Here is a 27684-nt window from a genome sequence, read left to right on the forward strand (position 1 = left end):
CAGCAAGCACTGGCAAAATCAGATCAGTTTTATAAGGAGCAAAAGATATTGTTTAAGGACTTTGCGATACCAGCACAGTGGGTGTCTGAATAGTCAATGTATCGACAGTAACAATTCAATGCAAATTTGCAACATTCTGTTACAATTTTGGCTGCTACTTAATTAACCCCATGTAACAAAAAAAGAGCAGTCGTACAGGTACCACAGTAGCAGGCGCAGTGTATTACACTGCCTCGGTCTCTGATCGCATCAATTTCATTACGGCGTCCGAGCTTGTTAATTCCTGCCCCCCGGACACAGATGCCAATTCCCGGACTGTCCGGGTCAAACCCGGACAGGTGGCAACCCTAATTATCGTCCCTGTGGGCTGAAAAGGGCCTATCGAGGGCAGGAAGACATCCAGCTGCTGTATGACAGGCTGCTAAAAAGCACACAAGTAGACCTGGATGACTGAGGGAAGTGCATTGAGGACAGTGGCAGGAAGTGGTATCCAGTAACCCATCTATCTGAAATATGAAGAACTGAGAACTGGAGAAAGTCATTTAGGTGTAACACCTGATGCAGCACGCCACGGGCTGGGCTTAAGGCTCGGGTGAACCCTCCTTCACCTGATGCAGCACGCCACGGGCTGGGCTTAAAGCTCGGGTGAAACCTCCTTCACCTGATGCAGCACGCCACGGGCTGGGCTTAAGGCTCGGGTGAACCCTCCTTCACCTGATGCAGCACGCCACGGGCTGGGCTTAAAGCTCGGGTGAAACCTCCTTCACCTGATGCAGCACGCCACGGGCTGGGCTTAAGGCTCGGGTGAACCCTCCTTCTTCCAAGACTCCTGTTATCAAACTGGTACTATTGGAACGTCAGCGGGCATTGACTAGGTGATTAGTTGAACTTTGGTAGATGTCTGATTTCCTGGGAACAGAAGAGCTATGTGGATATTCAGCAAGAAAAAATAAATGTAACATTAAAGACAATGTATAGCCAGAATGTTTGTTGTTTAATTTTGTAAGTTTCTCTTAGTGTTACTATAATTTGAAAATAAATAACCAGTAAATGAAAAAAAATAGTTAAAAACTGATATATATATATATATATATATATATATATATATATATATATATATATATATATATATATATATATATGTGTGTGTGTGTGTGTGTGTTTGTGGCACAGTGGCTGCAGTGTACAGGTGCAGGAATGAGGCGGTGCGTAATCTGGAGACAGACCATTGTAATCCACATTGAACAGGTTTATAATTATAATCCGGGTCTGCTGACCAAACAATACACAGCAATGTGTAATGCACTGGAATAAATAAACAGGTTGCAGTCCCAAATAATAAACACAGTCAATAGTACATGCACAACACACAAATCTGGGTGAGTGTTGTCGTGTTCATGGTGCTAATACAATAATTATCGTGACACAGGTGCAGTGATGTATTTTTTTTTTTTGAGTAAATTAGTGAAAGTAAAAGGCCTTTTTCTAATAATATGTTTATGTTTCCTACAAATTTCGGCTGTCAAACAATTTCAACGTGTCGTCTTCCTTTACAAGAGGCCACTATTCTGAATCTTTACTTTCTCACTGCACTGTCCTGTACCCCTCTAACCAGAAACAGAACCTTAGCTCTTTCATTCATTATCTGTTCCCAGCAGTATCTTCATAAACAGATCGCCAATGCCCCCGTAATCTGTACCTCACTAATTGATTTCCATTCTTGGCTTCGAAAGTTGTTGAAAACATAGCTAATTATTTCCACTGCTAGTGATAATGCCAGTGTTTGGACCATTTAAGCAACATTTTTAACAGAGTACATGTCATTTAGAACAACAGACTAATGGTTTCTATTAAATATTGCAGGTATTCCTATATATTTTTTTTATCTGTTTTGCAGTATTGATCATTTTTGTTATCAGTACTTGTTATCCATAACCCTAGATGTAAGAGAGGATTATTCGCAAGTCTAATTTTCAATGAAAAATTCCCAGACAAGCTGTAGTACGTTCTGCAGTATATCATTTATCGTCGTATTTGAATGTGACCGAAAGGAGGGGGAAAAGGTGCCTGTAAAAAATGTGTTATGAGTTTGGAAAAACCTTTTGTTTGCTGTTGTACATGACATTGTTTTTGAAGGTCTTTTGGGTGAGGAGTTGTTTGTTTTTTTCCCTAGCCTCTGGTCGACAGTCCAGAAAATGATTTTCATCAACATAAACATTTGCCTTCCCAATGCATTATCATTATTAGCTATGTATCATCTTTTACCAAGGGGTGGTAGTGTACTACAAATACTGTGTAACAAAATTGGCACGTCTGTGTTTTGCAAAGTACTACGTTATTATGTTGAGAGAAACAAGTTGCATATCCTTTAGCTTTGAGAATTGGCTTGTTTGTTTTATTTAAGGCGTGAGAAATGTATTTATTTATGTTTCTTGATTATTTGCATAAGACAGTTGTGGTATTGGATTAAAATATTATTTACCAAGGTGTACTAACATCTCTTGCCACCTGTGACTTGAATTTCAGTTGTTTTGCAATTTGTAAAATGAGATTGTCAAAGGAAATTAAAAAGCATTTGTTTAATACCAAATTTGACTTGACAGTTATCAGTATAACATTGAATAAGTGAAGTGATATCCTGGTGGTAGGGAGGATATATGTATATTAATCAGTAATTGTATATCTTAAGAAATCATATTATCATGTACATTTAAAAGTGAAAAAATATATTGGGAAAACAATGTAAGGGTGTACAACTTTGTTTACATAATGTAAAAGGGGTTAAACAGACACTGTAAATTTGATTGGGTCTATAACTATAAGTTATATAAGAGGATATAACGAAAAACCACAGTGAAATAAAATGTTCAATTTATTGTATACTTTTAGAAAGCTAGCAAAACACCTGTCAAATTCAATACATCTTTCTTGCCATTCAAAAAAGTTAAACCCATTTTATGTTAATATGTGGTTTAAATCAATTAATTTCCCCATGGCAAATAGAAAATAGTTTTTACTGTGGATATGTTGCGATATCTTAAAAAGACAAACTGCAAATTTTAGAGCATAACCTGGAATAGTTTCATGTAGGAGTGAACAATTTTGTATACATTTTTATATAATTTTTTTTTCTATGAAAAGTCAAGGATAGGATACAAAACATAAATGTTGAAAATATCAAAATAAACCTGGTCCCCATTATATTACATATTCAATTTCTACTCCACATCAGTTATTATTATAATTTTTTATATCTTCAAAGTAAGTAAGCAGAGTCCGGTTTCTGGATCTTTTACACCTCTCTCCAGTAGCTGCAAGTAGGTGAGATTCTCGTGAGTGTTGGGGTCAAAAAAGCCTTTGGTGTCATCGCTTGGGTCAGAGAGAATCTGACTCATTTCTTTATCAAAGTATCCCCGCTTGTAGGCCACCTCCACAGGCACACGGTGGCTGTTGATCGGGTCAATGATGCCCCCAGTGGCGATCTGAGCTTCCAGCAGGCGTATCCCGTGATCCTTTACTATCAGGTCTTTCTTCAAGGCTTGGAACAAGGAGATTGTATTCTTAGTGTAAGGATCAGTGTACCCAGTGACAGCCCTCTCTGCTGACAAGAGTTTATCTTTCAGTTCTGTGCCCACCAGTCCTTCAGCCACTGCTTGTTCTACGGACAGCTTTTTATTCTTCACCGGGTCAATGAGAAATCCAGTAGCGGCCTGGGCTTCCAGGAGAACCAGTGCAGTGCCGGGTCTCAGAATCCCTTTCCTCATGGCCTGGTAGATACTCATCTTCTCTGTGGAGGACTGCACCAGCACTCCTGCAATGCTGTTGGTCCCTTGCAGGTACTTCTGCACCGAATCCATTTTGTTGACTTCTTGAACGGTCACTGTTCCTTGATTCAGTTGATCAAACAGCTCCTTCTTAATGATTTCAGCATCTAATAGCTGACTGGCTGTGACCTGTCTTCTGAGACCTTTGAATTGTGAGTCGGTTTCTGTTTTTGTGGTTGTTGTTTTTGTTGTTGTTGTCGTGGTTGTTGTTTTAATACTCTGCTCAACCATGGTAATGACGGTCTCTGTGAACTGCTGAATTGTCAAACTTCCCGACTTGTACTGCTGCAGAAGCTCTCTCCTTTTCTCCTCGGAGATGTATTCAGAATACAGCAGTTCCCAGATGGAAACTGTCTGGCCCTTGTACTTCCCTGCTACCTTGCTGGTTGTAGCTGACTTGAGGGCACTCTGCATTTGCTCATCATTGTAAACATACTGTCCTCCTTTCTTAACCAGGCTAAGTAAGCAGAGTCCGGTTTCTGGATCTTTTACACCTCTCTCCAGCAGCTGCAAGTAGGTGAGATTCTCGTGAGTGTTGGGGTCAAAAAAGCCTTTGGTGTCATCACTTGGGTCAGAGAGAATCTGACTCATTTCTTTATCAAAGTATCCCCGCTTGTAGGCCACCTCCACAGGCACACGGTGGCTGTTGATCGGGTCAATGATGCCCCCAGTGGCGATCTGAGCTTCCAGCAGGCGTATCCCGTGATCCTTTACTATCAGGTCTTTCTTCAAGGCTTGGAACAAGGAGATTGTATTCTTAGTGTAAGGATCAGTGTACCCAGTGACAGCCCTCTCTGCTGACAAGAGTTTATCTTTCAGTTCTGTGCCCACCAGTCCTTCAGCCACTGCTTGTTCTACGGACAGCTTTTTATTCTTCACCGGGTCAATGAGAAATCCAGTAGCGGCCTGGGCTTCCAGGAGAACCAGTGCAGTGCCGGGTCTCAGAATCCCTTTCCTCATGGCCTGGTAGATACTCATCTTCTCTGTGGAGGACTGCACCAGCACTCCTGCAATGCTGTTGGTCCCTTGCAGGTACTTCTGCACCGAATCCATTTTGTTGACTTCTTGAACGGTCACTGTTCCTTGATTCAGTTGATCAAACAGCTCCTTCTTAATGATTTCAGCATCTAATAGCTGACTGGCTGTGACCTGTCTTCTGAGACCTTTGAATTGTGAGTCGGTTTCTGTTTTTGTGGTTGTTGTTTTTGTTGTTGTTGTCGTGGTTGTTGTTTTAATACTCTGCTCAACCATGGTAATGACGGTCTCTGTGAACTGCTGAATTGTCAAACTTCCCGACTTGTACTGCTGCAGAAGCTCTCTCCTTTTCTCCTCGGAGATGTATTCAGAATACAGCAGTTCCCAGATGGAAACTGTCTGGCCCTTGTACTTCCCTGCTACCTTGCTGGTTGTAGCTGATTTGAGGGCACTCTGCATTTGCTCATCATTGTAAACATACTGTCCTCCTTTCTTAACCAGGCTAAGTAAGCAGAGTCCGGTTTCTGGATCTTTTACACCTCTCTCCAGCAGCTGCAAGTAGGTGAGATTCTCGTGAGTGTTGGGGTCAAAAAAGCCTTTGGTGTCATCACTTGGGTCAGAGAGAATCTGACTCATTTCTTTATCAAAGTATCCCCGCTTGTAGGCCACCTCCACAGGCACACGGTGGCTGTTGATCGGGTCAATGATGCCCCCAGTGGCGATCTGAGCTTCCAGCAGGCGTATCCCGTGATCCTTTACTATCAGGTCTTTCTTCAAGGCTTGGAACAAGGAGATTGTATTCTTAGTGTAAGGATCAGTGTACCCAGTGACAGCCCTCTCTGCTGACAAGAGTTTATCTTTCAGTTCTGTGCCCACCAGTCCTTCAGCCACTGCTTGTTCTACGGACAGCTTTTTATTCTTCACCGGGTCAATGAGAAATCCAGTAGCGGCCTGGGCTTCCATGAGAACCAGTGCAGTGCCGGGTCTCAGAATCCCTTTCCTCATGGCCTGGTAGATACTCATCTTCTCTGTGGAGGACTGCACCAGCACTCCTGCAATGCTGTTGGTCCCTTGCAGGTACTTCTGCACCGAATCCATTTTGTTGACTTCTTGAACGGTCACTGTTCCTTGATTCAGTTGATCAAACAGCTCCTTCTTAATGATTTCAGCATCTAATAGCTGACTGGCTGTGACCTGTCTTCTGAGACCTTTGAATTGTGAGTCGGTTTCTGTTTTTGTGGTTGTTGTTTTTGTTGTTGTTGTCGTGGTTGTTGTTTTAATACTCTGCTCAACCATGGTAATGACGGTCTCTGTGAACTGCTGAATTGTCAAACTTCCCGACTTGTACTGCTGCAGAAGCTCTCTCCTTTTCTCCTCGGAGATGTATTCAGAATACAGCAGTTCCCAGATGGAAACTGTCTGGCCCTTGTACTTCCCTGCTACCTTGCTGGTTGTAGCTGATTTGAGGGCACTCTGCATTTGCTCATCATTGTAAACATACTGTCCTCCTTTCTTAACCAGGCTAAGTAAGCAGAGTCCGGTTTCTGGATCTTTTACACCTCTCTCCAGCAGCTGCAAGTAGGTGAGATTCTCGTGAGTGTTGGGGTCAAAAAAGCCTTTGGTGTCATCGCTTGGGTCAGAGAGAATCTGACTCATTTCTTTATCAAAGTATCCCCGCTTGTAGGCCACCTCCACAGGCACACGGTGGCTGTTGATCGGGTCAATGATGCCCCCAGTGGCGATCTGAGCTTCCAGCAGGCGTATCCCGTGATCCTTTACTATCAGGTCTTTCTTCAAGGCTTGGAACAAGGAGATTGTATTCTTAGTGTAAGGATCAGTGTACCCAGTGACAGCCCTCTCTGCTGACAAGAGTTTATCTTTCAGTTCTGTGCCCACCAGTCCTTCAGCCACTGCTTGTTCTACGGACAGCTTTTTATTCTTCACCGGGTCAATGAGAAATCCAGTAGCGGCCTGGGCTTCCAGGAGAACCAGTGCAGTGCCGGGTCTCAGAATCCCTTTCCTCATGGCCTGGTAGATACTCATCTTCTCTGTGGAGGACTGCACCAGCACTCCTGCAATGCTGTTGGTCCCTTGCAGGTACTTCTGCACCGATTCCATTTTGTTGACTTCTTGAACGGTCACTGTTCCTTGATTCAGTTGATCAAACAGCTCCTTCTTAATGATTTCAGCATCTAATAGCTGACTGGCTGTGACCTGTCTTCTGAGACCTTTGAATTGTGAGTCGGTTTCTGTTTTTGTGGTTGTTGTTTTTGTTGTTGTTGTCGTGGTTGTTGTTTTAATACTCTGCTCAACCATGGTAATGACGGTCTCTGTGAACTGCTGAATTGTCAAACTTCCCGACTTGTACTGCTGCAGAAGCTCTCTCCTTTTCTCCTCGGAGATGTATTCAGAATACAGCAGTTCCCAGATGGAAACTGTCTGGCCCTTGTACTTCCCTGCTACCTTGCTGGTTGTAGCTGATTTGAGGGCACTCTGCATTTGCTCATCATTGTAAACATACTGTCCTCCTTTCTTAACCAGGCTAAGTAAGCAGAGTCCGGTTTCTGGATCTTTTACACCTCTCTCCAGCAGCTGCAAGTAGGTGAGATTCTCGTGAGTGTTGGGGTCAAAAAAGCCTTTGGTGTCATCGCTTGGGTCAGAGAGAATCTGACTCATTTCTTTATCAAAGTATCCCCGCTTGTAGGCCACCTCCACAGGCACACGGTGGCTGTTGATCGGGTCAATGATGCCCCCAGTGGCGATCTGAGCTTCCAGCAGGCGTATCCCGTGATCCTTTACTATCAGGTCTTTCTTCAAGGCTTGGAACAAGGAGATTGTATTCTTAGTGTAAGGATCAGTGTACCCAGTGACAGCCCTCTCTGCTGACAAGAGTTTATCTTTCAGTTCTGTGCCCACCAGTCCTTCAGCCACTGCTTGTTCTACGGACAGCTTTTTATTCTTCACCGGGTCAATGAGAAATCCAGTAGCGGCCTGGGCTTCCAGGAGAACCAGTGCAGTGCCGGGTCTCAGAATCCCTTTCCTCATGGCCTGGTAGATACTCATCTTCTCTGTGGAGGACTGCACCAGCACTCCTGCAATGCTGTTGGTCCCTTGCAGGTACTTCTGCACCGATTCCATTTTGTTGACTTCTTGAACGGTCACTGTTCCTTGATTCAGTTGATCAAACAGCTCCTTCTTAATGATTTCAGCATCTAATAGCTGACTGGCTGAGACCTGTCTTCTGAGACCTTTGAATTGTGAGTCGGTTTCTGTTTTTGTGGTTGTTGTTTTTGTTGTTGTTGTCGTGGTTGTTGTTTTAATACTCTGCTCAACCATGGTAATGACGGTCTCTGTGAACTGCTGAATTGTCAAACTTCCCGACTTGTACTGCTGCAGAAGCTCTCTCCTTTTCTCCTCGGAGATGTATTCAGAATACAGCAGTTCCCAGATGGAAACTGTCTGGCCCTTGTACTTCCCTGCTACCTTGCTGGTTGTAGCTGATTTGAGGGCACTCTGCATTTGCTCATCATTGTAAACATACTGTCCTCCTTTCTTAACCAGGCTAAGTAAGCAGAGTCCGGTTTCTGGATCTTTTACACCTCTCTCCAGCAGCTGCAAGTAGGTGAGATTCTCGTGAGTGTTGGGGTCAAAAAAGCCTTTGGTGTCATCACTTGGGTCAGAGAGAATCTGACTCATTTCTTTATCAAAGTATCCCCGCTTGTAGGCCACCTCCACAGGCACACGGTGGCTGTTGATCGGGTCAATGATGCCCCCAGTGGCGATCTGAGCTTCCAGCAGGCGTATCCCGTGATCCTTTACTATCAGGTCTTTTTTCAAGGCTTGGAACAAGGAGATTGTATTCTTAGTGTAAGGATCAGTGTACCCAGTGACAGCCCTCTCTGCTGACAAGAGTTTATCTTTCAGTTCTGTGCCCACCAGTCCTTCAGCCACTGCTTGTTCTACGGACAGCTTTTTATTCTTCACCGGGTCAATGAGAAATCCAGTAGCGGCCTGGGCTTCCAGGAGAACCAGTGCAGTGCCGGGTCTCAGAATCCCTTTCCTCATGGCCTGGTAGATACTCATCTTCTCTGTGGAGGACTGCACCAGCACTCCTGCAATGCTGTTGGTCCCTTGCAGGTACTTCTGCACCGATTCCATTTTGTTGACTTCTTGAACGGTCACTGTTCCTTGATTCAGTTGATCAAACAGCTCCTTCTTAATGATTTCAGCATCTAATAGCTGACTGGCTGAGACCTGTCTTCTGAGACCTTTGAATTGTGAGTCGGTTTCTGTTTTTGTGGTTGTTGTTTTTGTTGTTGTTGTCGTGGTTGTTGTTTTAATACTCTGCTCAACCATGGTAATGACGGTCTCTGTGAACTGCTGAATTGTCAAACTTCCCGACTTGTACTGCTGCAGAAGCTCTCTCCTTTTCTCCTCGGAGATGTATTCAGAATACAGCAGTTCCCAGATGGAAACTGTCTGGCCCTTGTACTTCCCTGCTACCTTGCTGGTTGTAGCTGATTTGAGGGCACTCTGCATTTGCTCATCATTGTAAACATACTGTCCTCCTTTCTTAACCAGGCTAAGTAAGCAGAGTCCGGTTTCTGGATCTTTTACACCTCTCTCCAGCAGCTGCAAGTAGGTGAGATTCTCGTGAGTGTTGGGGTCAAAAAAGCCTTTGGTGTCATCGCTTGGGTCAGAGAGAATCTGACTCATTTCTTTATCAAAGTATCCCCGCTTGTAGGCCACCTCCACAGGCACACGGTGGCTGTTGATCGGGTCAATGATGCCCCCAGTGGCGATCTGAGCTTCCAGCAGGCGTATCCCGTGATCCTTTACTATCAGGTCTTTCTTCAAGGCTTGGAACAAGGAGATTGTATTCTTAGTGTAAGGATCAGTGTACCCAGTGACAGCCCTCTCTGCTGACAAGAGTTTATCTTTCAGTTCTGTGCCCACCAGTCCTTCAGCCACTGCTTGTTCTACGGACAGCTTTTTATTCTTCACCGGGTCAATGAGAAATCCAGTAGCGGCCTGGGCTTCCAGGAGAACCAGTGCAGTGCCGGGTCTCAGAATCCCTTTCCTCATGGCCTGGTAGATACTCATCTTCTCTGTGGAGGACTGCACCAGCACTCCTGCAATGCTGTTGGTCCCTTGCAGGTACTTCTGCACCGATTCCATTTTGTTGACTTCTTGAACGGTCACTGTTCCTTGATTCAGTTGATCAAACAGCTCCTTCTTAATGATTTCAGCATCTAATAGCTGACTGGCTGAGACCTGTCTTCTGAGACCTTTGAATTGTGAGTCGGTTTCTGTTTTTGTGGTTGTTGTTTTTGTTGTTGTTGTCGTGGTTGTTGTTTTAATACTCTGCTCAACCATGGTAATGACGGTCTCTGTGAACTGCTGAATTGTCAAACTTCCCGACTTGTACTGCTGCAGAAGCTCTCTCCTTTTCTCCTCGGAGATGTATTCAGAATACAGCAGTTCCCAGATGGAAACTGTCTGGCCCTTGTACTTCCCTGCTACCTTGCTGGTTGTAGCTGATTTGAGGGCACTCTGCATTTGCTCATCATTGTAAACATACTGTCCTCCTTTCTTAACCAGGCTAAGTAAGCAGAGTCCGGTTTCTGGATCTTTTACACCTCTCTCCAGCAGCTGCAAGTAGGTGAGATTCTCGTGAGTGTTGGGGTCAAAAAAGCCTTTGGTGTCATCACTTGGGTCAGAGAGAATCTGACTCATTTCTTTATCAAAGTATCCCCGCTTGTAGGCCACCTCCACAGGCACACGGTGGCTGTTGATCGGGTCAATGATGCCCCCAGTGGCGATCTGAGCTTCCAGCAGGCGTATCCCGTGATCCTTTACTATCAGGTCTTTCTTCAAGGCTTGGAACAAGGAGATTGTATTCTTAGTGTAAGGATCAGTGTACCCAGTGACAGCCCTCTCTGCTGACAAGAGTTTATCTTTCAGTTCTGTGCCCACCAGTCCTTCAGCCACTGCTTGTTCTACGGACAGCTTTTTATTCTTCACCGGGTCAATGAGAAATCCAGTAGCGGCCTGGGCTTCCAGGAGAACCAGTGCAGTGCCGGGTCTCAGAATCCCTTTCCTCATGGCCTGGTAGATACTCATCTTCTCTGTGGAGGACTGCACCAGCACTCCTGCAATGCTGTTGGTCCCTTGCAGGTACTTCTGCACCGAATCCATTTTGTTGACTTCTTGAACGGTCACTGTTCCTTGATTCAGTTGATCAAACAGCTCCTTCTTAATGATTTCAGCATCTAATAGCTGACTGGCTGTGACCTGTCTTCTGAGACCTTTGAATTGTGAGTCGGTTTCTGTTTTTGTGGTTGTTGTTTTTGTTGTTGTTGTCGTGGTTGTTGTTTTAATACTCTGCTCAACCATGGTAATGACGGTCTCTGTGAACTGCTGAATTGTCAAACTTCCCGACTTGTACTGCTGCAGAAGCTCTCTCCTTTTCTCCTCGGAGATGTATTCAGAATACAGCAGTTCCCAGATGGAAACTGTCTGGCCCTTGTACTTCCCTGCTACCTTGCTGGTTGTAGCTGATTTGAGGGCACTCTGCATTTGCTCATCATTGTAAACATACTGTCCTCCTTTCTTAACCAGGCTAAGTAAGCAGAGTCCGGTTTCTGGATCTTTTACACCTCTCTCCAGCAGCTGCAAGTAGGTGAGATTCTCGTGAGTGTTGGGGTCAAAAAAGCCTTTGGTGTCATCGCTTGGGTCAGAGAGAATCTGACTCATTTCTTTATCAAAGTATCCCCGCTTGTAGGCCACCTCCACAGGCACACGGTGGCTGTTGATCGGGTCAATGATGCCCCCAGTGGCGATCTGAGCTTCCAGCAGGCGTATCCCGTGATCCTTTACTATCAGGTCTTTCTTCAAGGCTTGGAACAAGGAGATTGTATTCTTAGTGTAAGGATCAGTGTACCCAGTGACAGCCCTCTCTGCTGACAAGAGTTTATCTTTCAGTTCTGTGCCCACCAGTCCTTCAGCCACTGCTTGTTCTACGGACAGCTTTTTATTCTTCACCGGGTCAATGAGAAATCCAGTAGCGGCCTGGGCTTCCAGGAGAACCAGTGCAGTGCCGGGTCTCAGAATCCCTTTCCTCATGGCCTGGTAGATACTCATCTTCTCTGTGGAGGACTGCACCAGCACTCCTGCAATGCTGTTGGTCCCTTGCAGGTACTTCTGCACCGAATCCATTTTGTTGACTTCTTGAACGGTCACTGTTCCTTTATTCAGTTGATCAAACAGCTCCTTCTTAATGATTTCAGCATCTAATAGCTGACTGGCTGTGACCTGTCTTCTGAGACCTTTGAATTGTGAGTCGGTTTCTGTTTTTGTGGTTGTTGTTTTTGTTGTTGTTGTCGTGGTTGTTGTTTTAATACTCTGCTCAACCATGGTAATGACGGTCTCTGTGAACTGCTGAATTGTCAAACTTCCCGACTTGTACTGCTGCAGAAGCTCTCTCCTTTTCTCCTCGGAGATGTATTCAGAATACAGCAGTTCCCAGATGGAAACTGTCTGGCCCTTGTACTTCCCTGCTACCTTGCTGGTTGTAGCTGATTTGAGGGCACTCTGCATTTGCTCATCATTGTAAACATACTGTCCTCCTTTCTTAACCAGGCTAAGTAAGCAGAGTCCGGTTTCTGGATCTTTTACACCTCTCTCCAGCAGCTGCAAGTAGGTGAGATTCTCGTGAGTGTTGGGGTCAAAAAAGCCTTTGGTGTCATCGCTTGGGTCAGAGAGAATCTGACTCATTTCTTTATCAAAGTATCCCCGCTTGTAGGCCACCTCCACAGGCACACGGTGGCTGTTGATCGGGTCAATGATGCCCCCAGTGGCGATCTGAGCTTCCAGCAGGCGTATCCCGTGATCCTTTACTATCAGGTCTTTCTTCAAGGCTTGGAACAAGGAGATTGTATTCTTAGTGTAAGGATCAGTGTACCCAGTGACAGCCCTCTCTGCTGACAAGAGTTTATCTTTCAGTTCTGTGCCCACCAGTCCTTCAGCCACTGCTTGTTCTACGGACAGCTTTTTATTCTTCACCGGGTCAATGAGAAATCCAGTAGCGGCCTGGGCTTCCAGGAGAACCAGTGCAGTGCCGGGTCTCAGAATCCCTTTCCTCATGGCCTGGTAGATACTCATCTTCTCTGTGGAGGACTGCACCAGCACTCCTGCAATGCTGTTGGTCCCTTGCAGGTACTTCTGCACCGATTCCATTTTGTTGACTTCTTGAACGGTCACTGTTCCTTGATTCAGTTGATCAAACAGCTCCTTCTTAATGATTTCAGCATCTAATAGCTGACTGGCTGTGACCTGTCTTCTGAGACCTTTGAATTGTGAGTCGGTTTCTGTTTTTGTGGTTGTTGTTTTTGTTGTTGTTGTCGTGGTTGTTGTTTTAATACTCTGCTCAACCATGGTAATGACGGTCTCTGTGAACTGCTGAATTGTCAAACTTCCCGACTTGTACTGCTGCAGAAGCTCTCTCCTTTTCTCCTCGGAGATGTATTCAGAATACAGCAGTTCCCAGATGGAAACTGTCTGGCCCTTGTACTTCCCTGCTACCTTGCTGGTTGTAGCTGATTTGAGGGCACTCTGCATTTGCTCATCATTGTAAACATACTGTCCTCCTTTCTTAACCAGGCTAAGTAAGCAGAGTCCGGTTTCTGGATCTTTTACACCTCTCTCCAGCAGCTGCAAGTAGGTGAGATTCTCGTGAGTGTTGGGGTCAAAAAAGCCTTTGGTGTCATCGCTTGGGTCAGAGAGAATCTGACTCATTTCTTTATCAAAGTATCCCCGCTTGTAGGCCACCTCCACAGGCACACGGTGGCTGTTGATCGGGTCAATGATGCCCCCAGTGGCGATCTGAGCTTCCAGCAGGCGTATCCCGTGATCCTTTACTATCAGGTCTTTCTTCAAGGCTTGGAACAAGGAGATTGTATTCTTAGTGTAAGGATCAGTGTACCCAGTGACAGCCCTCTCTGCTGACAAGAGTTTATCTTTCAGTTCTGTGCCCACCAGTCCTTCAGCCACTGCTTGTTCTACGGACAGCTTTTTATTCTTCACCGGGTCAATGAGAAATCCAGTAGCGGCCTGGGCTTCCAGGAGAACCAGTGCAGTGCCGGGTCTCAGAATCCCTTTCCTCATGGCCTGGTAGATACTCATCTTCTCTGTGGAGGACTGCACCAGCACTCCTGCAATGCTGTTGGTCCCTTGCAGGTACTTCTGCACCGATTCCATTTTGTTGACTTCTTGAACGGTCACTGTTCCTTGATTCAGTTGATCAAACAGCTCCTTCTTAATGATTTCAGCATCTAATAGCTGACTGGCTGAGACCTGTCTTCTGAGACCTTTGAATTGTGAGTCGGTTTCTGTTTTTGTGGTTGTTGTTTTTGTTGTTGTTGTCGTGGTTGTTGTTTTAATACTCTGCTCAACCATGGTAATGACGGTCTCTGTGAACTGCTGAATTGTCAAACTTCCCGACTTGTACTGCTGCAGAAGCTCTCTCCTTTTCTCCTCGGAGATGTATTCAGAATACAGCAGTTCCCAGATGGAAACTGTCTGGCCCTTGTACTTCCCTGCTACCTTGCTGGTTGTAGCTGATTTGAGGGCACTCTGCATTTGCTCATCATTGTAAACATACTGTCCTCCTTTCTTAACCAGGCTAAGTAAGCAGAGTCCGGTTTCTGGATCTTTTACACCTCTCTCCAGCAGCTGCAAGTAGGTGAGATTCTCGTGAGTGTTGGGGTCAAAAAAGCCTTTGGTGTCATCGCTTGGGTCAGAGAGAATCTGACTCATTTCTTTATCAAAGTATCCCCGCTTGTAGGCCACCTCCACAGGCACACGGTGGCTGTTGATCGGGTCAATGATGCCCCCAGTGGCGATCTGAGCTTCCAGCAGGCGTATCCCGTGATCCTTTACTATCAGGTCTTTTTTCAAGGCTTGGAACAAGGAGATTGTATTCTTAGTGTAAGGATCAGTGTACCCAGTGACAGCCCTCTCTGCTGACAAGAGTTTATCTTTCAGTTCTGTGCCCACCAGTCCTTCAGCCACTGCTTGTTCTACGGACAGCTTTTTATTCTTCACCGGGTCAATGAGAAATCCAGTAGCGGCCTGGGCTTCCAGGAGAACCAGTGCAGTGCCGGGTCTCAGAATCCCTTTCCTCATGGCCTGGTAGATACTCATCTTCTCTGTGGAGGACTGCACCAGCACTCCTGCAATGCTGTTGGTCCCTTGCAGGTACTTCTGCACCGATTCCATTTTGTTGACTTCTTGAACGGTCACTGTTCCTTGATTCAGTTGATCAAACAGCTCCTTCTTAATGATTTCAGCATCTAATAGCTGACTGGCTGAGACCTGTCTTCTGAGACCTTTGAATTGTGAGTCGGTTTCTGTTTTTGTGGTTGTTGTTTTTGTTGTTGTTGTCGTGGTTGTTGTTTTAATACTCTGCTCAACCATGGTAATGACGGTCTCTGTGAACTGCTGAATTGTCAAACTTCCCGACTTGTACTGCTGCAGAAGCTCTCTCCTTTTCTCCTCGGAGATGTATTCAGAATACAGCAGTTCCCAGATGGAAACTGTCTGGCCCTTGTACTTCCCTGCTACCTTGCTGGTTGTAGCTGATTTGAGGGCACTCTGCATTTGCTCATCATTGTAAACATACTGTCCTCCTTTCTTAACCAGGCTAAGTAAGCAGAGTCCGGTTTCTGGATCTTTTACACCTCTCTCCAGCAGCTGCAAGTAGGTGAGATTCTCGTGAGTGTTGGGGTCAAAAAAGCCTTTGGTGTCATCGCTTGGGTCAGAGAGAATCTGACTCATTTCTTTATCAAAGTATCCCCGCTTGTAGGCCACCTCCACAGGCACACGGTGGCTGTTGATCGGGTCAATGATGCCCCCAGTGGCGATCTGAGCTTCCAGCAGGCGTATCCCGTGATCCTTTACTATCAGGTCTTTCTTCAAGGCTTGGAACAAGGAGATTGTATTCTTAGTGTAAGGATCAGTGTACCCAGTGACAGCCCTCTCTGCTGACAAGAGTTTATCTTTCAGTTCTGTGCCCACCAGTCCTTCAGCCACTGCTTGTTCTACGGACAGCTTTTTATTCTTCACCGGGTCAATGAGAAATCCAGTAGCGGCCTGGGCTTCCAGGAGAACCAGTGCAGTGCCGGGTCTCAGAATCCCTTTCCTCATGGCCTGGTAGATACTCATCTTCTCTGTGGAGGACTGCACCAGCACTCCTGCAATGCTGTTGGTCCCTTGCAGGTACTTCTGCACCGATTCCATTTTGTTGACTTCTTGAACGGTCACTGTTCCTTGATTCAGTTGATCAAACAGCTCCTTCTTAATGATTTCAGCATCTAATAGCTGACTGGCTGAGACCTGTCTTCTGAGACCTTTGAATTGTGAGTCGGTTTCTGTTTTTGTGGTTGTTGTTTTTGTTGTTGTTGTCGTGGTTGTTGTTTTAATACTCTGCTCAACCATGGTAATGACGGTCTCTGTGAACTGCTGAATTGTCAAACTTCCCGACTTGTACTGCTGCAGAAGCTCTCTCCTTTTCTCCTCGGAGATGTATTCAGAATACAGCAGTTCCCAGATGGAAACTGTCTGGCCCTTGTACTTCCCTGCTACCTTGCTGGTTGTAGCTGATTTGAGGGCACTCTGCATTTGCTCATCATTGTAAACATACTGTCCTCCTTTCTTAACCAGGCTAAGTAAGCAGAGTCCGGTTTCTGGATCTTTTACACCTCTCTCCAGCAGCTGCAAGTAGGTGAGATTCTCGTGAGTGTTGGGGTCAAAAAAGCCTTTGGTGTCATCACTTGGGTCAGAGAGAATCTGACTCATTTCTTTATCAAAGTATCCCCGCTTGTAGGCCACCTCCACAGGCACACGGTGGCTGTTGATCGGGTCAATGATGCCCCCAGTGGCGATCTGAGCTTCCAGCAGGCGTATCCCGTGATCCTTTACTATCAGGTCTTTTTTCAAGGCTTGGAACAAGGAGATTGTATTCTTAGTGTAAGGATCAGTGTACCCAGTGACAGCCCTCTCTGCTGACAAGAGTTTATCTTTCAGTTCTGTGCCCACCAGTCCTTCAGCCACTGCTTGTTCTACGGACAGCTTTTTATTCTTCACCGGGTCAATGAGAAATCCAGTAGCGGCCTGGGCTTCCAGGAGAACCAGTGCAGTGCCGGGTCTCAGAATCCCTTTCCTCATGGCCTGGTAGATACTCATCTTCTCTGTGGAGGACTGAACCAGCACTCCTGCAATGCTGTTGGTCCCTTGCAGGTACTTCTGCACCGATTCCATTTTGTTGACTTCTTGAACGGTCACTGTTCCTTGATTCAGTTGATCAAACAGCTCCTTCTTAATGATTTCAGCATCTAATAGCTGACTGGCTGAGACCTGTCTTCTGAGACCTTTGAATTGTGAGTCGGTTTCTGTTTTTGTGGTTGTTGTTTTTGTTGTTGTTGTCGTGGTTGTTGTTTTAATACTCTGCTCAACCATGGTAATGACGGTCTCTGTGAACTGCTGAATTGTCAAACTTCCCGACTTGTACTGCTGCAGAAGCTCTCTCCTTTTCTCCTCGGAGATGTATTCAGAATACAGCAGTTCCCAGATGGAAACTGTCTGGCCCTTGTACTTCCCTGCTACCTTGCTGGTTGTAGCTGATTTGAGGGCACTCTGCATTTGCTCATCATTGTAAACATACTGTCCTCCTTTCTTAACCAGGCTAAGTAAGCAGAGTCCGGTTTCTGGATCTTTTACACCTCTCTCCAGCAGCTGCAAGTAGGTGAGATTCTCGTGAGTGTTGGGGTCAAAAAAGCCTTTGGTGTCATCACTTGGGTCAGAGAGAATCTGACTCATTTCTTTATCAAAGTATCCCCGCTTGTAGGCCACCTCCACAGGCACACGGTGGCTGTTGATCGGGTCAATGATGCCCCCAGTGGCGATCTGAGCTTCCAGCAGGCGTATCCCGTGATCCTTTACTATCAGGTCTTTCTTCAAGGCTTGGAACAAGGAGATTGTATTCTTAGTGTAAGGATCAGTGTACCCAGTGACAGCCCTCTCTGCTGACAAGAGTTTATCTTTCAGTTCTGTGCCCACCAGTCCTTCAGCCACTGCTTGTTCTACGGACAGCTTTTTATTCTTCACCGGGTCAATGAGAAATCCAGTAGCGGCCTGGGCTTCCAGGAGAACCAGTGCAGTGCCGGGTCTCAGAATCCCTTTCCTCATGGCCTGGTAGATACTCATCTTCTCTGTGGAGGACTGCACCAGCACTCCTGCAATGCTGTTGGTCCCTTGCAGGTACTTCTGCACCGATTCCATTTTGTTGACTTCTTGAACGGTCACTGTTCCTTGATTCAGTTGATCAAACAGCTCCTTCTTAATGATTTCAGCATCTAATAGCTGACTGGCTGAGACCTGTCTTCTGAGACCTTTGAATTGTGAGTCGGTTTCTGTTTTTGTGGTTGTTGTTTTTGTTGTTGTTGTCGTGGTTGTTGTTTTAATACTCTGCTCAACCATGGTAATGACGGTCTCTGTGAACTGCTGAATTGTCAAACTTCCCGACTTGTACTGCTGCAGAAGCTCTCTCCTTTTCTCCTCGGAGATGTATTCAGAATACAGCAGTTCCCAGATGGAAACTGTCTGGCCCTTGTACTTCCCTGCTACCTTGCTGGTTGTAGCTGATTTGAGGGCACTCTGCATTTGCTCATCATTGTAAACATACTGTCCTCCTTTCTTAACCAGGCTAAGTAAGCAGAGTCCGGTTTCTGGATCTTTTACACCTCTCTCCAGCAGCTGCAAGTAGGTGAGATTCTCGTGAGTGTTGGGGTCAAAAAAGCCTTTGGTGTCATCACTTGGGTCAGAGAGAATCTGACTCATTTCTTTATCAAAGTATCCCCGCTTGTAGGCCACCTCCACAGGCACACGGTGGCTGTTGATCGGGTCAATGATGCCCCCAGTGGCGATCTGAGCTTCCAGCAGGCGTATCCCGTGATCCTTTACTATCAGGTCTTTTTTCAAGGCTTGGAACAAGGAGATTGTATTCTTAGTGTAAGGATCAGTGTACCCAGTGACAGCCCTCTCTGCTGACAAGAGTTTATCTTTCAGTTCTGTGCCCACCAGTCCTTCAGCCACTGCTTGTTCTACGGACAGCTTTTTATTCTTCACCGGGTCAATGAGAAATCCAGTAGCGGCCTGGGCTTCCAGGAGAACCAGTGCAGTGCCGGGTCTCAGAATCCCTTTCCTCATGGCCTGGTAGATACTCATCTTCTCTGTGGAGGACTGCACCAGCACTCCTGCAATGCTGTTGGTCCCTTGCAGGTACTTCTGCACCGATTCCATTTTGTTGACTTCTTGAACGGTCACTGTTCCTTGATTCAGTTGATCAAACAGCTCCTTCTTAATGATTTCAGCATCTAATAGCTGACTGGCTGAGACCTGTCTTCTGAGACCTTTGAATTGTGAGTCGGTTTCTGTTTTTGTGGTTGTTGTTTTTGTTGTTGTTGTCGTGGTTGTTGTTTTAATACTCTGCTCAACCATGGTAATGACGGTCTCTGTGAACTGCTGAATTGTCAAACTTCCCGACTTGTACTGCTGCAGAAGCTCTCTCCTTTTCTCCTCGGAGATGTATTCAGAATACAGCAGTTCCCAGATGGAAACTGTCTGGCCCTTGTACTTCCCTGCTACCTTGCTGGTTGTAGCTGATTTGAGGGCACTCTGCATTTGCTCATCATTGTAAACATACTGTCCTCCTTTCTTAACCAGGCTAAGTAAGCAGAGTCCGGTTTCTGGATCTTTTACACCTCTCTCCAGCAGCTGCAAGTAGGTGAGATTCTCGTGAGTGTTGGGGTCAAAAAAGCCTTTGGTGTCATCACTTGGGTCAGAGAGAATCTGACTCATTTCTTTATCAAAGTATCCCCGCTTGTAGGCCACCTCCACAGGCACACGGTGGCTGTTGATCGGGTCAATGATGCCCCCAGTGGCGATCTGAGCTTCCAGCAGGCGTATCCCGTGATCCTTTACTATCAGGTCTTTTTTCAAGGCTTGGAACAAGGAGATTGTATTCTTAGTGTAAGGATCAGTGTACCCAGTGACAGCCCTCTCTGCTGACAAGAGTTTATCTTTCAGTTCTGTGCCCACCAGTCCTTCAGCCACTGCTTGTTCTACGGACAGCTTTTTATTCTTCACCGGGTCAATGAGAAATCCAGTAGCGGCCTGGGCTTCCAGGAGAACCAGTGCAGTGCCGGGTCTCAGAATCCCTTTCCTCATGGCCTGGTAGATACTCATCTTCTCTGTGGAGGACTGCACCAGCACTCCTGCAATGCTGTTGGTCCCTTGCAGGTACTTCTGCACCGATTCCATTTTGTTGACTTCTTGAACGGTCACTGTTCCTTGATTCAGTTGATCAAACAGCTCCTTCTTAATGATTTCAGCATCTAATAGCTGACTGGCTGAGACCTGTCTTCTGAGACCTTTGAATTGTGAGTCGGTTTCTGTTTTTGTGGTTGTTGTTTTTGTTGTTGTTGTCGTGGTTGTTGTTTTAATACTCTGCTCAACCATGGTAATGACGGTCTCTGTGAACTGCTGAATTGTCAAACTTCCCGACTTGTACTGCTGCAGAAGCTCTCTCCTTTTCTCCTCGGAGATGTATTCAGAATACAGCAGTTCCCAGATGGAAACTGTCTGGCCCTTGTACTTCCCTGCTACCTTGCTGGTTGTAGCTGATTTGAGGGCACTCTGCATTTGCTCATCATTGTAAACATACTGTCCTCCTTTCTTAACCAGGCTAAGTAAGCAGAGTCCGGTTTCTGGATCTTTTACACCTCTCTCCAGCAGCTGCAAGTAGGTGAGATTCTCGTGAGTGTTGGGGTCAAAAAAGCCTTTGGTGTCATCGCTTGGGTCAGAGAGAATCTGACTCATTTCTTTATCAAAGTATCCCCGCTTGTAGGCCACCTCCACAGGCACACGGTGGCTGTTGATCGGGTCAATGATGCCCCCAGTGGCGATCTGAGCTTCCAGCAGGCGTATCCCGTGATCCTTTACTATCAGGTCTTTCTTCAAGGCTTGGAACAAGGAGATTGTATTCTTAGTGTAAGGATCAGTGTACCCAGTGACAGCCCTCTCTGCTGACAAGAGTTTATCTTTCAGTTCTGTGCCCACCAGTCCTTCAGCCACTGCTTGTTCTACGGACAGCTTTTTATTCTTCACCGGGTCAATGAGAAATCCAGTAGCGGCCTGGGCTTCCAGGAGAACCAGTGCAGTGCCGGGTCTCAGAATCCCTTTCCTCATGGCCTGGTAGATACTCATCTTCTCTGTGGAGGACTGCACCAGCACTCCTGCAATGCTGTTGGTCCCTTGCAGGTACTTCTGCACCGATTCCATTTTGTTGACTTCTTGAACGGTCACTGTTCCTTGATTCAGTTGATCAAACAGCTCCTTCTTAATGATTTCAGCATCTAATAGCTGACTGGCTGAGACCTGTCTTCTGAGACCTTTGAATTGTGAGTCGGTTTCTGTTTTTGTGGTTGTTGTTTTTGTTGTTGTTGTCGTGGTTGTTGTTTTAATACTCTGCTCAACCATGGTAATGACGGTCTCTGTGAACTGCTGAATTGTCAAACTTCCCGACTTGTACTGCTGCAGAAGCTCTCTCCTTTTCTCCTCGGAGATGTATTCAGAATACAGCAGTTCCCAGATGGAAACTGTCTGGCCCTTGTACTTCCCTGCTACCTTGCTGGTTGTAGCTGATTTGAGGGCACTCTGCATTTGCTCATCATTGTAAACATACTGTCCTCCTTTCTTAACCAGGCTAAGTAAGCAGAGTCCGGTTTCTGGATCTTTTACACCTCTCTCCAGCAGCTGCAAGTAGGTGAGATTCTCGTGAGTGTTGGGGTCAAAAAAGCCTTTGGTGTCATCACTTGGGTCAGAGAGAATCTGACTCATTTCTTTATCAAAGTATCCCCGCTTGTAGGCCACCTCCACAGGCACACGGTGGCTGTTGATCGGGTCAATGATGCCCCCAGTGGCGATCTGAGCTTCCAGCAGGCGTATCCCGTGATCCTTTACTATCAGGTCTTTTTTCAAGGCTTGGAACAAGGAGATTGTATTCTTAGTGTAAGGATCAGTGTACCCAGTGACAGCCCTCTCTGCTGACAAGAGTTTATCTTTCAGTTCTGTGCCCACCAGTCCTTCAGCCACTGCTTGTTCTACGGACAGCTTTTTATTCTTCACCGGGTCAATGAGAAATCCAGTAGCGGCCTGGGCTTCCAGGAGAACCAGTGCAGTGCCGGGTCTCAGAATCCCTTTCCTCATGGCCTGGTAGATACTCATCTTCTCTGTGGAGGACTGCACCAGCACTCCTGCAATGCTGTTGGTCCCTTGCAGGTACTTCTGCACCGATTCCATTTTGTTGACTTCTTGAACGGTCACTGTTCCTTGATTCAGTTGATCAAACAGCTCCTTCTTAATGATTTCAGCATCTAATAGCTGACTGGCTGAGACCTGTCTTCTGAGACCTTTGAATTGTGAGTCGGTTTCTGTTTTTGTGGTTGTTGTTTTTGTTGTTGTTGTCGTGGTTGTTGTTTTAATACTCTGCTCAACCATGGTAATGACGGTCTCTGTGAACTGCTGAATTGTCAAACTTCCCGACTTGTACTGCTGCAGAAGCTCTCTCCTTTTCTCCTCGGAGATGTATTCAGAATACAGCAGTTCCCAGATGGAAACTGTCTGGCCCTTGTACTTCCCTGCTACCTTGCTGGTTGTAGCTGATTTGAGGGCACTCTGCATTTGCTCATCATTGTAAACATACTGTCCTCCTTTCTTAACCAGGCTAAGTAAGCAGAGTCCGGTTTCTGGATCTTTTACACCTCTCTCCAGCAGCTGCAAGTAGGTGAGATTCTCGTGAGTGTTGGGGTCAAAAAAGCCTTTGGTGTCATCACTTGGGTCAGAGAGAATCTGACTCATTTCTTTATCAAAGTATCCCCGCTTGTAGGCCACCTCCACAGGCACACGGTGGCTGTTGATCGGGTCAATGATGCCCCCAGTGGCGATCTGAGCTTCCAGCAGGCGTATCCCGTGATCCTTTACTATCAGGTCTTTTTTCAAGGCTTGGAACAAGGAGATTGTATTCTTAGTGTAAGGATCAGTGTACCCAGTGACAGCCCTCTCTGCTGACAAGAGTTTATCTTTCAGTTCTGTGCCCACCAGTCCTTCAGCCACTGCTTGTTCTACGGACAGCTTTTTATTCTTCACCGGGTCAATGAGAAATCCAGTAGTGGCCTGGGCTTCCAGGAGAACCAGTGCAGTGCCGGGTCTCAGAATCCCTTTCCTCATGGCCTGGTAGATACTCATCTTCTCTGTGGAGGACTGCACCAGCACTCCTGCAATGCTGTTGGTCCCTTGCAGGTACTTCTGCACCGATTCCATTTTGTTGACTTCTTGAACGGTCACTGTTCCTTGATTCAGTTGATCAAACAGCTCCTTCTTAATGATTTCAGCATCTAATAGCTGACTGGCTGTGACCTGTCTTCTGAGACCTTTGAATTGTGAGTCGGTTTCTGTTTTTGTGGTTGTTGTTTTTGTTGTTGTTGTCGTGGTTGTTGTTTTAATACTCTGCTCAACCATGGTAATGACGGTCTCTGTGAACTGCTGAATTGTCAAACTTCCCGACTTGTACTGCTGCAGAAGCTCTCTCCTTTTCTCCTCGGAGATGTATTCAGAATACAGCAGTTCCCAGATGGAAACTGTCTGGCCCTTGTACTTCCCTGCTACCTTGCTGGTTGTAGCTGATTTGAGGGCACTCTGCATTTGCTCATCATTGTAAACATACTGTCCTCCTTTCTTAACCAGGCTAAGTAAGCAGAGTCCGGTTTCTGGATCTTTTACACCTCTCTCCAGCAGCTGCAAGTAGGTGAGATTCTCGTGAGTGTTGGGGTCAAAAAAGCCTTTGGTGTCATCGCTTGGGTCAGAGAGAATCTGACTCATTTCTTTATCAAAGTATCCCCGCTTGTAGGCCACCTCCACAGGCACACGGTGGCTGTTGATCGGGTCAATGATGCCCCCAGTGGCGATCTGAGCTTCCAGCAGGCGTATCCCGTGATCCTTTACTATCAGGTCTTTCTTCAAGGCTTGGAACAAGGAGATTGTATTCTTAGTGTAAGGATCAGTGTACCCAGTGACAGCCCTCTCTGCTGACAAGAGTTTATCTTTCAGTTCTGTGCCCACCAGTCCTTCAGCCACTGCTTGTTCTACGGACAGCTTTTTATTCTTCACCGGGTCAATGAGAAATCCAGTAGCGGCCTGGGCTTCCAGGAGAACCAGTGCAGTGCCGGGTCTCAGAATCCCTTTCCTCATGGCCTGGTAGATACTCATCTTCTCTGTGGAGGACTGCACCAGCACTCCTGCAATGCTGTTGGTCCCTTGCAGGTACTTCTGCACCGATTCCATTTTGTTGACTTCTTGAACGGTCACTGTTCCTTGATTCAGTTGATCAAACAGCTCCTTCTTAATGATTTCAGCATCTAATAGCTGACTGGCTGAGACCTGTCTTCTGAGACCTTTGAATTGTGAGTCGGTTTCTGTTTTTGTGGTTGTTGTTTTTGTTGTTGTTGTCGTGGTTGTTGTTTTAATACTCTGCTCAACCATGGTAATGACGGTCTCTGTGAACTGCTGAATTGTCAAACTTCCCGACTTGTACTGCTGCAGAAGCTCTCTCCTTTTCTCCTCGGAGATGTATTCAGAATACAGCAGTTCCCAGATGGAAACTGTCTGGCCCTTGTACTTCCCTGCTACCTTGCTGGTTGTAGCTGATTTGAGGGCACTCTGCATTTGCTCATCATTGTAAACATACTGTCCTCCTTTCTTAACCAGGCTAAGTAAGCAGAGTCCGGTTTCTGGATCTTTTACACCTCTCTCCAGCAGCTGCAAGTAGGTGAGATTCTCGTGAGTGTTGGGGTCAAAAAAGCCTTTGGTGTCATCGCTTGGGTCAGAGAGAATCTGACTCATTTCTTTATCAAAGTATCCCCGCTTGTAGGCCACCTCCACAGGCACACGGTGGCTGTTGATCGGGTCAATGATGCCCCCAGTGGCGATCTGAGCTTCCAGCAGGCGTATCCCGTGATCCTTTACTATCAGGTCTTTCTTCAAGGCTTGGAACAAGGAGATTGTATTCTTAGTGTAAGGATCAGTGTACCCAGTGACAGCCCTCTCTGCTGACAAGAGTTTATCTTTCAGTTCTGTGCCCACCAGTCCTTCAGCCACTGCTTGTTCTACGGACAGCTTTTTATTCTTCACCGGGTCAATGAGAAATCCAGTAGCGGCCTGGGCTTCCAGGAGAACCAGTGCAGTGCCGGGTCTCAGAATCCCTTTCCTCATGGCCTGGTAGATACTCATCTTCTCTGTGGAGGACTGCACCAGCACTCCTGCAATGCTGTTGGTCCCTTGCAGGTACTTCTGCACCGATTCCATTTTGTTGACTTCTTGAACGGTCACTGTTCCTTGATTCAGTTGATCAAACAGCTCCTTCTTAATGATTTCAGCATCTAATAGCTGACTGGCTGAGACCTGTCTTCTGAGACCTTTGAATTGTGAGTCGGTTTCTGTTTTTGTGGTTGTTGTTTTTGTTGTTGTTGTCGTGGTTGTTGTTTTAATACTCTGCTCAACCATGGTAATGACGGTCTCTGTGAACTGCTGAATTGTCAAACTTCCCGACTTGTACTGCTGCAGAAGCTCTCTCCTTTTCTCCTCGGAGATGTATTCAGAATACAGCAGTTCCCAGATGGAAACTGTCTGGCCCTTGTACTTCCCTGCTACCTTGCTGGTTGTAGCTGATTTGAGGGCACTCTGCATTTGCTCATCATTGTAAACATACTGTCCTCCTTTCTTAACCAGGCTAAGTAAGCAGAGTCCGGTTTCTGGATCTTTTACACCTCTCTCCAGCAGCTGCAAGTAGGTGAGATTCTCGTGAGTGTTGGGGTCAAAAAAGCCTTTGGTGTCATCGCTTGGGTCAGAGAGAATCTGACTCATTTCTTTATCAAAGTATCCCCGCTTGTAGGCCACCTCCACAGGCACACGGTGGCTGTTGATCGGGTCAATGATGCCCCCAGTGGCGATCTGAGCTTCCAGCAGGCGTATCCCGTGATCCTTTACTATCAGGTCTTTCTTCAAGGCTTGGAACAAGGAAATTGTATTCTTAGTGTAAGGATCAGTGTACCCAGTGACAGCCCTCTCTGCTGACAAGAGTTTATCTTTCAGTTCTGTGCCCACCAGTCCTTCAGCCACTGCTTGTTCTACGGACAGCTTTTTATTCTTCACCGGGTCAATGAGAAATCCAGTAGCGGCCTGGGCTTCCAGGAGAACCAGTGCAGTGCCGGGTCTCAGAATCCCTTTCCTCATGGCCTGGTAGATACTCATCTTCTCTGTGGAGGACTGCACCAGCACTCCTGCAATGCTGTTGGTCCCTTGCAGGTACTTCTGCACCGAATCCATTTTGTTGACTTCTTGAACGGTCACTGTTCCTTGATTCAGTTGATCAAACAGCTCCTTCTTAATGATTTCAGCATCTAATAGCTGACTGGCTGTGACCTGTCTTCTGAGACCTTGGAATTTTTGATTAAAACTAGGCTCTCCATTGCTGTACTTATTTTCAACCATGATGCTTGTCAGATGGGTATTGCTCTTTCCTTGGTTTGCCATTGTCTTGTTTAGTTCAGAAATGTGTTCTACTGTTTTTATTTTTCTGCAATTAAACAAAAAGATGGATGAAGTTAGAAACATCCTATTTATATATACCTGTGGAAGGGTCGTGGGCAATTCACTGACACATACGGGAGACAGAAGTTTTATTTGAAAACACCGCACAGGTGCACAGTTTTATTATTTTGGATATTTCTCTTTTAGCCGGCAGAGGGCACTGTTGTCCGTGGCCTGAGTACCAACAATGGTAAACAGGACCACAGAAATACCAATACTGCTAAACAGTTAAAAGCTGGCGCACTCACAGTTGCTCAAAATAATAATGAAAACAAAAGCTGAAATGAAAAGGGAAAATAAAACACAGTAATAAAACTACAAATAAAGGTGCTGCTTACGCAGCGCTCCTACTGCCGCTAAGCCGGTCAGCTCGGGATCTCCATCCTACACTGTTATGCACATACACTGGGGTGGCCAAGATTCCCCTATCACTACACACGCCCCCTCGGGTATGTAACAATATATTTTAATAAATGGTTTATTTTTTGCTCGCTGTCTTCCGTGCTTGCCTGTTTTGGTTGCTCGCTCCAACCACTGGCATTCTTGCCTGGTCTATGTTTACACTGGCCCCCTCAGCCAGCATCTCTGTGTATTCCCAGTCACGGCCACCTGAATGCATAACCAAGCGCAGTAATGGGCCGAGCAATCCCCCAAGTCCCGCCTCTCAGCCACTCAGAGAGAGGGAAAGCCAACACACCCTCTTCCCCACCTCTCCGTGTCACTGCCATGACTGACAGGTGGATCTACAAGGCTGCTGCCCCCTTGCTGCAGTACTACGCATGCGCCAGATAGTCAGCACAGATCCCCCGTTACAATACCATATTATCGTCTCCCTTGAATAAGCACTGCATTCAGATATCAGATTTGTAATAGATGCCATCCTCGATTTAATGCCGCTCTAAATAATGAAACATGTACATTTTTTCCCCTATCCCAGCTCAAATAAATGCAGCACTTAATAAAGAAATGCATAAAAAACACAGTATGATAAAACATTACAAATAAAAACAATATTAATTGAATAAACTTGAATAAAATGTATTTAAAAGAATACAATTACACACTGGAGCATGCCGGTATTTTACTATAAAGTTTATGGAACCGAAACAAGAAAAGAATACCA

The 27684-nt window shown here is 46.1% G+C and overlaps 1 protein-coding gene across 1 annotated transcript in view; it reads right to left on the reverse strand.

Moving 5' to 3' along the window:
* Positions 1-2854: 2854 nt before the first annotated feature.
* Positions 2855-27684, reverse strand: part of LOC117400645 (epiplakin) — a 33548-nt gene continuing 8718 nt past the window's right edge. The window contains exon 2 of the mRNA XM_059021358.1: positions 2855-26547. Coding sequence (XP_058877341.1) covers positions 3249-26504 — 23256 coding nt within the window. The 5' untranslated portion in view covers positions 26505-26547 and the 3' untranslated portion in view covers positions 2855-3248. The remainder of the gene's footprint in view (positions 26548-27684) is intronic.

Source organism: Acipenser ruthenus, chromosome 4 (assembly GCF_902713425.1).
Source record: "Acipenser ruthenus chromosome 4, fAciRut3.2 maternal haplotype, whole genome shotgun sequence".
Taxonomy (NCBI): domain Eukaryota; kingdom Metazoa; phylum Chordata; class Actinopteri; order Acipenseriformes; family Acipenseridae; genus Acipenser; species Acipenser ruthenus.